We start from the raw sequence: 12,704 nt of genomic DNA, 5'->3' as shown, positions 1-12,704 counted from the left end.
TTTCTAAGATTTACATGGTAAGGTTGGGCTATTTCTGAGTTTTGATTGATTGATTGAAAACTTTATTAACAGATTGCAGAATGGGTACAATACAGTACGGCTCAATACACACAATTGTTAAGGGGATGCAGACCAGAGAAAGACTTTCGTCTTGTTTACATCAGGGTCCCCCATTTTCAATTCATCATAACATATATGACATACATGACATACAGGTAGACAGTATACTGTCACATTTAGACATTTATGACATACCAGAGTACAAAAAGAGTCTAAAAAGAGAGTACATTTGAGGGGGAGGAAACTGTACATTGGAGGAGGTGCTACCACACTAAACGGTATACATTTACAGAGATGCTATTTTTTAGTATAATGTAGGACACAATGCATGTGCATTGTGCAGGATATACGTGCACTATACTGGTATTTTAAAGGGGTCCTGGACTAGCTGGACCCCTTGGCCTCTTCTGCCATCTAGAGGCATTTGCAGAATATTCTCACAGCTTAATACTTTTTTCTCAGTAAGAAGCTTTCCGTGTGTAGAAGGCTGGACCAAAAACAGAAATAGAGTGAATAGTCTGTAATAGTAGTATCCCAATTGCTTTGTTGATTTCCCCCAGAAGATTCTTGAGCAGCACTGCAGCAGCATGACTAATTCAAGTGACGTTGTCCGTGCTGAGCACTTCAAGGGGACATTTGAAACTCTTTTTCATCTCTAAGGGGACAGCTTGCTTGGAACGGATGGATGGACTCCAACGCGCCCGAGTTCTTATTAGTGTCTGTCCTCCTAGCTTGCTCACAGCCTGGTACGGGGCTTTTCGATTGGTTCATCCTGTGATTGTATGTAAATCCTTGCGGGACTCAGCCAGTAGGTGATGCTGGGGCTGGTGGCTGGAGCCTCAGTGGCAGAGAGACCCGACACTGACTGAGGTTACATCGCTGTGCTGTCGGAGCTGTCCACTCTTCCGCGGTGCTGAAATTCAGATTTAGAGCCTGTTTTTTCGGGAAAAGATTCTCTTACAAACTTCTCCCGAGGATATATTTATAGCTTGGAAATTGTACTAGACTGTCAGCCGTGGATTTGACCGGACACGTTTTTTTTTTAGATTATAATAGTTCTTGAGAAGTACCGTGTCGATTTTTCATGGTCTCGCGTGGATTATCCTCCTCCTGGATGGGTTGCGTCTGGATTTACAGGTAAAACTGGATTATGCATTATTTCGTAAATTGTAGAGAGTGCACAGATTGATAACACAAAGCCTATTCAACTACAGCACCATTCATCCAAGTTTCTGGCATCAAACATATACAGCTCAACCCTCGTCAACGTCGTAACTCTTTATTAATAATCCACGCGAACACTCTTCTCGACTCACTTTCAATACATGCATGCCGTATAGTTTTAGTTCATTTGTGGCACATCTCCGAGTTCTAAATGTGTCATATCAAACAACAGAATACCGCGGGATATCTGAAGTTGTGTGTTGCTAGTGCATCATCGGCCACAGTGTGGGGGCAGGTTAAAACAAAGCACTTGGGAGTGAAATGGAATAAATATTTTGCCACCACGGTGGACAGACCACGTTGTTTAGGGCATTTAATTTGCATAGCATTTAGCGTGATGTTGTTTTTCCTGGGCACGCTAATCCTCGAATGACACCGTTTGCAGTGGAGGGATTATACTTTTGTTTTTTCCATCCTAGCCTTGCTTCGCACGCGTGACTGATTTGCCACTGTCTGCGGGGATGGCCATTATTGTCTCGTTAGATTTTCCGCCAATTAATTGATGCTCTATATGGCTTCGACAAACTGCGCGGCAGATGCAGTCAGAGTTTAGCCTTTACACGGACGGAGCAAGTTGCACCCTTACTTACAATTCATCATGAATTGAAAATGGGGGACCCCGATGTAAACAAGAGCGAAAGTCTTTCTCTGGTCTGCATCCCCTTAACAATTGTGTGTATTGAGCCGTACTGTATTGTACCCATTCTGCAATCTGTTAATAACATTTTCATTCAATCAATCAATCAATCACCGTAGTCTTAGAAAAGGTTGTCCTCAGTCCAGTAAACAGGAACCACAGATAGCAGCTGAAACAGCCCATTCATAGTGAAGACTGTCGCCTACTCAACGCGCTCAAGTGCTAAATAGAAGCGGTCCACAGCTGATTAAAGAGTTAACCAAGGGGACAGAATAGAAGAGAGAGATGAGGAGGATGAGAGAGCACATGTTTTTATTCCTCTCCCATCTTGTCCAAGTCATTAAGCTGCTGGAAGTGGTATTTTTCTGTTCAAATAAGTGTTAAATAGCTCTACATTCTGACAGCGATCACTGATACAGAGTGTCTGGTCAGTAACATGGGTCTCTCAGTCCCTCCACTCTGCAGTAAACAGTCATCACTGATACAGAGTGTCTGGTCAGTAACATGGGTCTCCCAGTCCCTCCACTCTGCAGTAAACAGCCATCACTGATATGGAGTGTCTGGTCAGTAACATGGGTCTCTCAGTCCCTCCACTCTGCAGTAAACAGCCATCACTGATATAGAGTGTCTGGTCTGTAACATGGGTCTCCCAGTCCCTCCACTCTGCAGTAAACAGCCATCACTGATACAGAGTGTCTGGTCAGTAACATGGGTCTCCCAGTCCCTCCGCTCTGCAGTAAACAGCCATCACTGATATAGAGTGTCTGGTCAGTAACATGGGCCTCCCAGTCCCTCCACTCTGCAGTAAACAGTCATCACTGATATAGAGTGTCTGGTCAGTAACATGGGTCTCCCAGTCCCTCCACTCTGCAGTAAACAGCCATCACTGATACAGAGTGTCTGGTCAGTAACATGGGTCTCCCAGTCCCTCCACTCTGCAGTAAACAGTCATCACTGATACAGAGTGTCTGGTCAGTAACATGGGTCTCCCAGTCCCTCCACTCTGCAGTAAACAGCCATCACTGATATAGAGTGTCTGGTCAGTAACATGGGTCTCTCAGTCCCTCCACTCTGCAGTAAACAGCCATCACTGATATATAGTGTCTGGTCAGTAACATGGGTCTCCCAGTCCCTCCGCTCTGCAGTAAACAGTCATCACTGATATAGAGTGTCTGGTCAGTAACATGGGTCTCCCAGTCCCTCCACTCTGCAGTAAACAGCCATCACTGATACAGAGTGTCTGGTCAGTAACATGGGTCTCTCAGTCCTCACTCCCTCCTGCTCTGCAGTAAACAGCCATCACTGATATATAGTGTCTGGTCAGTAACATGGGTCTCCCAGTCCCTCCGCTCTGCAGTAAACAGTCATCACTGATATAGAGTGTCTGGTCAGTAACATGGGTCTCCCAGTCCCTCCACTCTGCAGTAAACAGACATCACTGATACAGAGTGTCTGGTCAGTAACATGGGTCTCCCAGTCCCTCCACTCTGCAGTAAACAGACATCACTGATACAGAGTGTCTGGTCAGTAACATGGGTCTCTCAGTCCCTCCACTCTGCAGTAAACAGCCATCACTGATACAGAGTGTCTGGTCAGTAACATGGGTCTCTCAGTCCCTCCACTCTGCAGTAAACAGAGAGACTGTAGAGCTATTATTTTAACATGCAAACAACATATTTGAAACAAACAAACAAATACCACTTACACAGCACCTCTAATTCTGGCTCTTGCCTTGTCCTGATTCAAAATGAATCAAATAACCACTTACGCTTATGCAACAAACGCAAAGCCCCCGACCCACGAGCCTCCCGCTCAGATACAGGGAACGGCTTTATAGAAAGTGACAGTTCAGCGTTTTTAAACAGCACTACCACACAACAGAGTCACAAACTGCGGCCCTGCGGAACTCCCACTCGGAACACCAGCCCCTGCAGAGAGAGGCTACACAGAGAGAGAGAGAGAGAGAGAGAGAGAGAGAGAGAGAGAGGAGAGAGAGAGAGAGAGAGAGAGAGGCTACACAGAGAGAGTGAGAGGCTACACAGAGAGAGAGAGAGAGAGAGAGAGAGAGAGAGAGAGAGAGAGAGAGAGAGAGAGAGAGAGAGAGAGAGAGAGAGAGAGAGGCTACACAGAGAGAGTGAGAGGCTACACAGAGAGAGAGAGAGAGAGAGAGAGAGAGAGAGAGAGAGAGAGAGAGAGAGAGAGAGAGAGGCTACACAGAGAGAGTGAGAGGCTACACACAGAGAGAGAGAGAGAGAGAGAGAGGCTACGCAGAGAGAGAGAGAGAGAGAGAGAGAGAGGCTACACAGAGAGAGAGATAGAGGCTACACAGAGAGAGAGAGAGAGAGAGAGAGAGAGAGAGAGAGAGAGAGAGAGAGAGAGAGGCTACACAGAGAGAGAGCGGTGCAACTGTCACAAACGCAGAACCAGCAGGGACAGACAGAGTGATCCAGAACCTGCGGGGACAGAGTGATCCAGAACACTGAGGGGACAGAGTGATCCAGAACCTGCGGGGACAGAGTGATCCAGAACACTGAGCCCAACTGCTTCCCAGCGTCTGGATTAAAGTAATCGGTCAGTGGTTCAACGCCGTTGCTCGAAAGATTGACTCATAGGTTGTTGGGAATCAGAAGAGTCTATTTTACTCGTTTACAAACATTACCAACGTAATCAAACCGCTCGCAGCCTTGAAACAGTATAGCCGCCCCCTTCAGCCCCCCCCCCCTCCCGTCAGCCCCAGAGTGAAGAAACCAAGTGACTGGACTCCAGAATGTGCCCTCCTCCCAATCCTGTGTTTTTGTTTTCGGTGGGATCATTTAATTGGGGGGCGGGACCCGTTTCAATCTCTCCTTCTGGGTCATGAGACGCTCCGGTCACTGGCTGGCGGCAAGCGTCAATCAACCAAGCAGACAACAACTCAAAACTCAAGTGTATTTCACTCATGTTTAATAAAGTGCAATAGTAATATACAATGTACAGGTGATTAAACTGGGTATAAGATATATAAATTAGTACTACTGAGTGATAGTGCTAATCAGATGTATGTACAGAGTCGTAGTATTAATATGTACAGTGATACAGGTATAAAGACACTATGGTAGTAAGTCATACTGGCCAGCAGTGTAACTAGTAAGAGTAGATAAGAGATATGTACAGATATAGATATAGTATTAATATGTACAGTGATACAGGTATAAAGACACTATGGTAGTAAGTCATACTGGGCCAGCAGTGTAACTAGTAAGAGTAGGTAAGAGATATGTACAGATATAGATATAGTATTAATATGTACAGTGATACAGGTATAAAGACACTATGGTAGTAGGTCATACTGTTAGTAGGGATAATTTAATTGGGGGGGGGGGGGGGGGCGTTTCGATCGTTCTTTCATGATGACCCAGTCGCTGGCCAACAACACAGACAGATCTAGCGTCCCCCAAGCAGAGGGGTGTTGACCGACCGTGTAGAGGGGGTCAGGGGTCAGAGGTTACCTTGATGCTGGGCCTGCTGGGGTTGACCGTGTTGAGGTCCTCGTGCACGCGGTCCAGCAGCCAGAGCAGGAACTCCTGCGCGTCGTGCTGGGCGTTCCCCCGGTACTGCAGGGCGGTCTTGGCCACGGCGTTCTGGAACAAACAGGAGTGGCTCAGTCAGTCACTCAGGAGGAGACAGCGGCAGCTCGCAATCTCTCTCCATAACGGTTGATGACGTATATATCGTGCCAGTTACTGTGACCTTGTGTTTACCGGCTACCGTTTACTCTCTTACTCATAGTATACATTCAGATTCCAATTCTGTATTGCCTATATATTTATTGTAACGTATAACATAACCGATGGGGCACACAGGACCCTCATCTGCACCTTTGTTTATTTTTTCTGATATTCAGTTATTTACACATTTTTATATTCAGATCTAATTGTATTGCCTAATAATGCCTATATATATATATGTATTTCTACTATCACCCTGCCCATACCTGTACCTCCCCTCTCCCCCGTGCTGCTATGACGACGCCGGAAGTTCCCCCCAAGTGGATCAATAAAGGAATATCTTATCTTATATCGGCAGCACAGCCAACACCTAAAAACCTAAAGATAACGTAGTCATTTCGCCGTGGAGCGATATCTCGCCTCTCACACCATCCTCTCGCCTCACCATCATCCTCTCTCCTCTCACATCATCCTCTCTCCTCTCACATCATCCTCTCTCTCCTCTCACATCATCCTCCTCTTCTCCTCTCTCATCATCCTCTCTCTCTCTCACACCATCATCCTCTCTCCTCTCAACAACCATCATCCTCTCTCCTCTCACATCATCATCCTCTCTCCTCTCACATCATCCTCTCTCCTCTCACACCATCATCCTCTCTCCTCTCACACCATCATCCTCTCTCCTCCTCTCACATCATCCTCTCTCCTCTCACACATCATCCTCTCTCCTCTCACATCATCCTCTCTCCTCACACATCATCTCTCTCTCTCCATCATCCTCTCACATCATCCTCTCTCCTCTCACATCATCCTCTCTCCTCTCACACATCATCCTCTCTCCTCTCACATCATCCTCTCCTCTCACATCATCACCTCTCTCACCCTCTCACATCATCCTCTCTCCTCTCACACATCCTCTCTCCTCTCACACCATCCTCTCTCCTCTCACACATCCTCTCTCATCTCTCATCATCCTCTCTCTCACATCATCCTCTCTCCTCTCCACTCATCCTCTCTCCTCACACCATCATCCTCTCTCCTCTCACATCATCCTCTCTCCTCTCTCTCACACCATCTCCTCTCTCTCACACATCATCCTCTCTCCTCTCTCCTCTCACACTCATCTCTCTCTCACATCATCCTCTCTCCTCTCACTCATCATCCTCTCTCCTCTCATCTCCTCTCTCATCATCCTCTCTCCTCTCACATCATCCTCTCTCCTCTCATCATCATCCTCTCTCCTCTCATCCTCTCACTCTCTCCTCTCACATCATCCTCTCTCCTCTCATCATCCTCTCTCCTCTCATCTCCTCTCTCCTCTCACATCATCCATCTCTCCTCTCACATCATCCTCTCTCCTCTCACATCATCTCCTCTCTCCTCTCATCATCCTCTCTCTCACACATCCTCCTCTCACTCATCCTCTCTCCTCTCACCTCATCCTCCTCTCACTCATCATCTCAGCTCTCCTCTCTCTCTCACTCATCCTCTCTCCTCATCATCTCTCTCCTCTCACATCATCCTCTCTCCTCTCACATCATCCTCTCTCCTCTCACACATCCTCTCTCCTCACACCATCATCCTCTCTCCTCTCTCACATCATCTCCTCTCTCATCATCCTCTCTCCTCTCACACCATCCTCTCCTCTCACATCATCCTCTCTCCTCTCCATCCTCTCTCCTCTCACACCATCCTCTCTCCTCTCTCATCATCCTCTCTCCTCTCACCATCCTCTCTCCTCTCACATCATCTCTCGCAGCTCCATCCTCTCTCCTCTCACACATCCTCTCTCCTCTCACATCATCCTCTCTCCTCCATCCTCTCTCCTCTCACACCATCCTCTCTCCTCTCACATCATCCTCTCTCCTCTCCATCCTCTCTCCTCTCACACCATCCTCTCTCCTCTCACATCATCCTCTCTCCTCTCCATCCTCTCTCCTCTCACATCATCCTCTCTCCTCTCACATCATCTCTCTCCTCACACATCATCCTCTCTCCTCTCACATCATCATCCTCTCTCCTCTCACATCATCATCCTCTCTCCTCTCACATCATCCTCTCTCCTCTCACATCATCATCCTCTCTCCTCACACATCATCCTCTCTCCTCACATCATCCTCTCTCCTCTCACATCATCCTCTCTCCTCTCACACCATCATCCTCTCTCCTCTCACATCATCATCCTCTCTCCTCTCTCCTCTCACACCATCATCCTCTCTCCTCTCACATCATCATCCTCTCTCCTCTCACATCATCATCCTCTCTCCTCTCTCCTCTCACATCATCATCCTCTCTCTCACACATCATCCTCTCTCCTCTCACATCATCCTCTCTCCTCTCACATCATCCTCTCTCCTCTCACATCATCCTCTCTCCTCTCACATCATCATCCTCTCTCCTCACACATCATCCTCTCTCCTCTCACATCATCCTCTCTCCTCTCACATCATCCTCTCTCCTCTCACATCATCCTCTCTCCTCTCACATCATCCTCTCTCCTCTCACATCATCCTCTCTCCTCTCACACCATCCTCTCTCCTCTCACACCATCCTCTCTCCTCTCACATCATCCTCTCTCCTCTCACATCATCCTCTCTCTCCTCTCACATCATCCTCTCTCCTCTCACATCATCATCCTCTCTCCTCTCTCCTCTCACACCATCCTCTCTCCTCACACATCATCATCCTCTCTCCTCTCTCCTCACACCATCCTCTCTCCTCACACCATCATCCTCTCTCCTCACACCATCATCCTCTCTCCTCTCTCCTCTCACATCATCCTCTCTCCTCTCACACCATCCTCTCTCCTCTCACACCATCATCCTCTCTCCTCTCACACCATCCTCCTCTCTCCTCTCACACCATCCTCTCTCCTCTCACATCATCCTCTCTCCTCTCACATCATCCTCTCTCCTCACACATCATCCTCTCTCTCCTCATCCTCTCTCCTCACACATCATCCTCTCTCCTCTCAAATCATCCTCTCTCCTCTCACATCATCCTCTCTCCTCTCACATCATCCTCTCTCCTCTCACATCATCCTCTCTCCTCTCACATCATCCTCTCTCCTCTCTCACATCATCCTCTCTCCTCTCACACCATCCTCTCTCCTCACACATCATCATCCTCTCTCCTCTCACACCATCCTCTCCTCTCACATCATCCTCTCTCCTCTCACATCATCCTCTCTCCTCTCTCACATCATCCTCTCTCCTCTCACATCATCCTCTCCTCTCACATCATCCTCTCTCCTCTCACATCATCCTCTCTCCTCACATCATCCTCCTCTCTCCTCACACATCCTCCTCTCTCCTCTCACATCCTCCTCTCTCCTCTCACATCATCCTCTCTCCTCTCACACATCATCCTCTCTCCTCTCACATCATCCTCTCTCCTCTCACATCATCCTCTCTCCTCACACCATCATCCTCTCTCCTCTCACATCATCCTCTCTCCTCTCACCATCATCCTCTCTCCTCTCACATCATCCTCTCTCCTCTCACACCATCCTCTCTCCTCTCACATCATCCTCTCTCCTCACACCATCATCCTCTCTCCTCTCACCATCATCCTCTCTCCTCTCACATCATCCTCTCTCCTCTCACATCATCCTCTCTCCTCACACACCATCATCCTCTCTCCTCTCACATCATCCTCTCTCCTCTCACACCATCATCCTCTCTCCTCTCACACCATCATCCTCTCTCCTCTCACACCATCCTCTCTCCTCTCACACCATCATCCTCTCCGACACTCACCTTGAAGTCCCGGCTGTGCTGAGGGGTGTATTCAAACGTCCACAGCGCCCGCACGAGCCCCCGACAGCTGCTCCGTGACTTCTCCAGTGACCGGCGGCGGACCCTTCTTCTGCAGATGCAGGCCCATGCCCACGCTGCCGTTGGTCTTGGGCGGCTTGCCCGCCGCGTCCGCCGCCTCCCCCCCCTCCCCCTCGTCTTTGTACTGCTCCAGCACCAGGAACTCGGCGAAGAGCTCGGTGTTGCTCAGGCACTGCAGGATGGCGTTCATGAAGCAGGTGTTGCCGTGGTTCTTGAGACCAGACACTCCGGGAACCTTCTCTCCAGAGAGGAGGAAACCAACGTCACCATCATCATCCTCCTCCAGGGGAGCCTCTTTACTGCCTGTCTTCTTAAACGACGTGAACCCGCCATCATCCTTCTCCTCTTCTATTGGAACCTGAATGAATGAATGAATGAATGAATGAAAACTTTATTAACAGATTGCAGAATGGGTACAATACAGTACAGCTCAATACACACAATTGTTAAGGGGATGCAGACCAGAGAAAGACTTTCGTCTCGTTTACATCAGGGTCCCCCATTTTCAATTCATCAAGACATAAAAAATGTTTTATCCTATTTTTCTGTATTTTCCTCCCATCCCAATTTAGTCGTTATGCCAATTCCCCCCCTCCCCTTCCAGGTCGTTGCCCGCATTTGCCCCCTACTGGTCGGTCTAGGGAGCCCTGAAGTCTATCACATGCTTCCTGCGATACATAGGAGTCAGCCAGCAGCCTCTTTTCACCTGCCAGCGCGGACTCTCATTGGTGAGGTGTAACGTGTGGGAGGATCACACTACCCTCACCATCTCCCTCCCTCGCTGTGCAGGCACCCTGACCGACCTGTAGGAGTCGCTGTTTACAACGACCAGATTACCACCCACCGGCTTCCCTCCCGCTGACTCTGTTAATTGTGTCAGTATGACGACCGGCCAAGCCGGAGGCACCGCTGACAGCCGGATTCGATACCAGTGTCTCTGCGGTGGTAGACAGACACTTGGTCCGCTGTGCTACCCGGCCGCCCCTTCATAGTGACATTTATGACATACACAACATATGACATCATGACATTTATGACATAGGGACATACATGACATACAGGTATATAGTACTGTTACATTTGTGACATATACGATATTCAAATATACAGTACTGTTACCCAGAGATCCTGACAGCGTATATGATGGGGAGGAGACTGTACATAAGGAGGGGGTGGGTGGGCGGGAGAGAGATATATATACAGTACCTCGGACCCAAAGTGTGATAGTGTGGACAGGGTCCGCAGCACTCTGCTCATGAAGCTGCCCACGGAGCGCACCGAGCCCCGGCGGAACAGCTTCTTGCTGAAGCTGGACTTCTTGTCCTTGGTGCTGCTGGTGCTGGTGCTGGTGGCAGCGTTGTTCACGTTGAGACCAGACATGGTGTCAACAATAACGACGTTGTGGCACAAAAAGATGTCCCTGTTGTTGTCGCTGCTGCTTCAGTCAGTGGCTTAGTAGTAGTAGTCGCTCCTCCATCTCAGAACATCACGTCTTCTACGTTTGAGCTGAAGCTTCATCTGCTGCTGGGAGGGACACAAGCAGACAAGCTAGATTGATTGATTGATTATGTTTTTTTTTTTAGCCACTTTTTCTCCCATTTTCTATATTTTTCTCCCATCCCAATTTCGTATCATCCAATTCAACCCTCCCCTGTCTCGAACGCTGTTTCTTGCCTCCCACAAGCCGGCTGCAATGTGGACTAAGTCATACATAGCACAAGTCCCCTCCGGTACTTGAGGTAACAGCAGTCGCATCTTTTCACCTGCGCAGCTCGATCTCTCAGTGGCGAGGAGTAACGCGTGGGAGGCTCACGCTGCCCCCGACACTTCCTGATTCTACTGCGCAGGCGCACCAACCGACCTGTAGGAGTCGCTGTCCACAACGCCCGATCCCCACCCTTCAGTTTCCCACCCCCTAATACTACCAAATGTGTATTAGTGCGGACGACCAGCTAAACTGAAAGCAAATGTGGAGCGCTGGGCTCGACCAGGCAAGCCCAGCGTCTCCGTCATTCGTGGCGAGCGCCTTGCCCACTACGCCACGTAGCGGCCATAATACACACAATTGTTAAGGGGATGCAGACCAGAGAAAGACTTTCGTCTTGTTTACATCAGGGTCCCCCATTTTCAATTCATCATAACATATATGACATACAGATAGACAGTACTGATACATCTATACATTTATGACATACCAGATTTGCAAATACAGTACTGTTTGTGATACGAAAAGAGTCCAGAGAAAAAGTATATACATTTGACGTAGAAACTGTACATTGGAGGAGGTTGGGTAGGAGGGGTGGGTGGGGGAAACTGTACAACTGTACAAGCAAAACTGTACATTGGAATATTGACAAGACCATACTTGGTAATTTTTACTGTACATTGGGGTTGTGTTAGGACATCATGACATACAGATAGACAGTACTGCTACATCTAAATACATTTATGACATACCACCAGATCTACAAATACAGTACATCTCTGTGATGCTAACAACAAGGTGTCTCCTCCTCCAGCTCCAGCTAACTGTAAGAGACTGTTATTAATATTTAATAACTTGCTTTCTGTTTTCCTCCACAACTTGCCTGCTGCTGCTGCTGCTGACTTGGGGCAGAACCGACGTCCTGCCCGGTGTTTGTTTGTTGACGTTGTGTTTATTATTAAGTTCACACAGTAACTCTCCCGGTTACCGTCAGCTGAGCTCACCTGGTTGTTGTGCCGTTGAGCCCCGCGGCGCCGAACCAGCAACCGTCGTCGGGCTGTGGTGGTGATGATGATGATGATGATGAGGAGGAGCAGCTAACCCACCATTAGCCTGTTTAGCTCAACAACACCACAAGCTGCCGGAGAGACAGAGAAAGTCCGCGTGGACGGAGGTGAAGTGTCCCGCCCGCTCGGGAATATGAAAGGTGTCCATTGTGATAATCTGTTGAGATAGTTCCTGATGTTTTAGTTGAACGTTATTGTGTTAATATATCATATCTGTCGCATCCTTCTCTGCAGACAGACAGGTCTGGTGGGGCTGGCTGCTGGGGGCGGGGCTGGCTGCGGGGGGCGGGGCTGGCTGCGGGGGGCGGGGTTTCCTCCTCCACATCTGTGTGGTGGCTTTCAAAAAAAAAGTACTGTTTTCTTTTGTTTTTTTTTTATTGGCTTTTCAGAGTAATGAATGAATGAATGAATGAATGAATGAATGAATGAATGAATGAATGAATGAATGAAATGAAAACTTTATTTAAC

General features: G+C 48.3%; 1 protein-coding gene across 1 annotated transcript in view; it reads right to left on the bottom strand.

The window, feature by feature from the left end:
• The window catches only part of usp31 (ubiquitin specific peptidase 31), a gene marked incomplete at its 3' end in the record, with an annotated part of 47,235 nt that extends 34,789 nt beyond the window's left edge, over nucleotides 1-12,446 (bottom strand). Inside the window, 6 exon segments of the mRNA XM_084328313.1 lie at nucleotides 4,375-4,425; nucleotides 5,410-5,541; nucleotides 9,387-9,446; nucleotides 9,448-9,822; nucleotides 10,671-10,988; nucleotides 12,174-12,446. Of these exon segments, the coding sequence (XP_084184439.1) occupies nucleotides 4,375-4,425; nucleotides 5,410-5,541; nucleotides 9,387-9,446; nucleotides 9,448-9,822; nucleotides 10,671-10,844 (792 nt within the window). The 5' untranslated portion in view covers nucleotides 10,845-10,988; nucleotides 12,174-12,446.
• Nucleotides 12,447-12,704: the final 258 nt, after the last annotated feature.

The sequence above is a fragment of the Notolepis coatsorum genome (genome assembly GCF_963971535.1).
Source record: "Notolepis coatsorum genome assembly, chromosome: 14".
Classification (NCBI taxonomy): domain Eukaryota; kingdom Metazoa; phylum Chordata; class Actinopteri; order Aulopiformes; family Paralepididae; genus Notolepis; species Notolepis coatsorum.
This window is presented reverse-complemented; position numbering and strand designations above follow the sequence as displayed.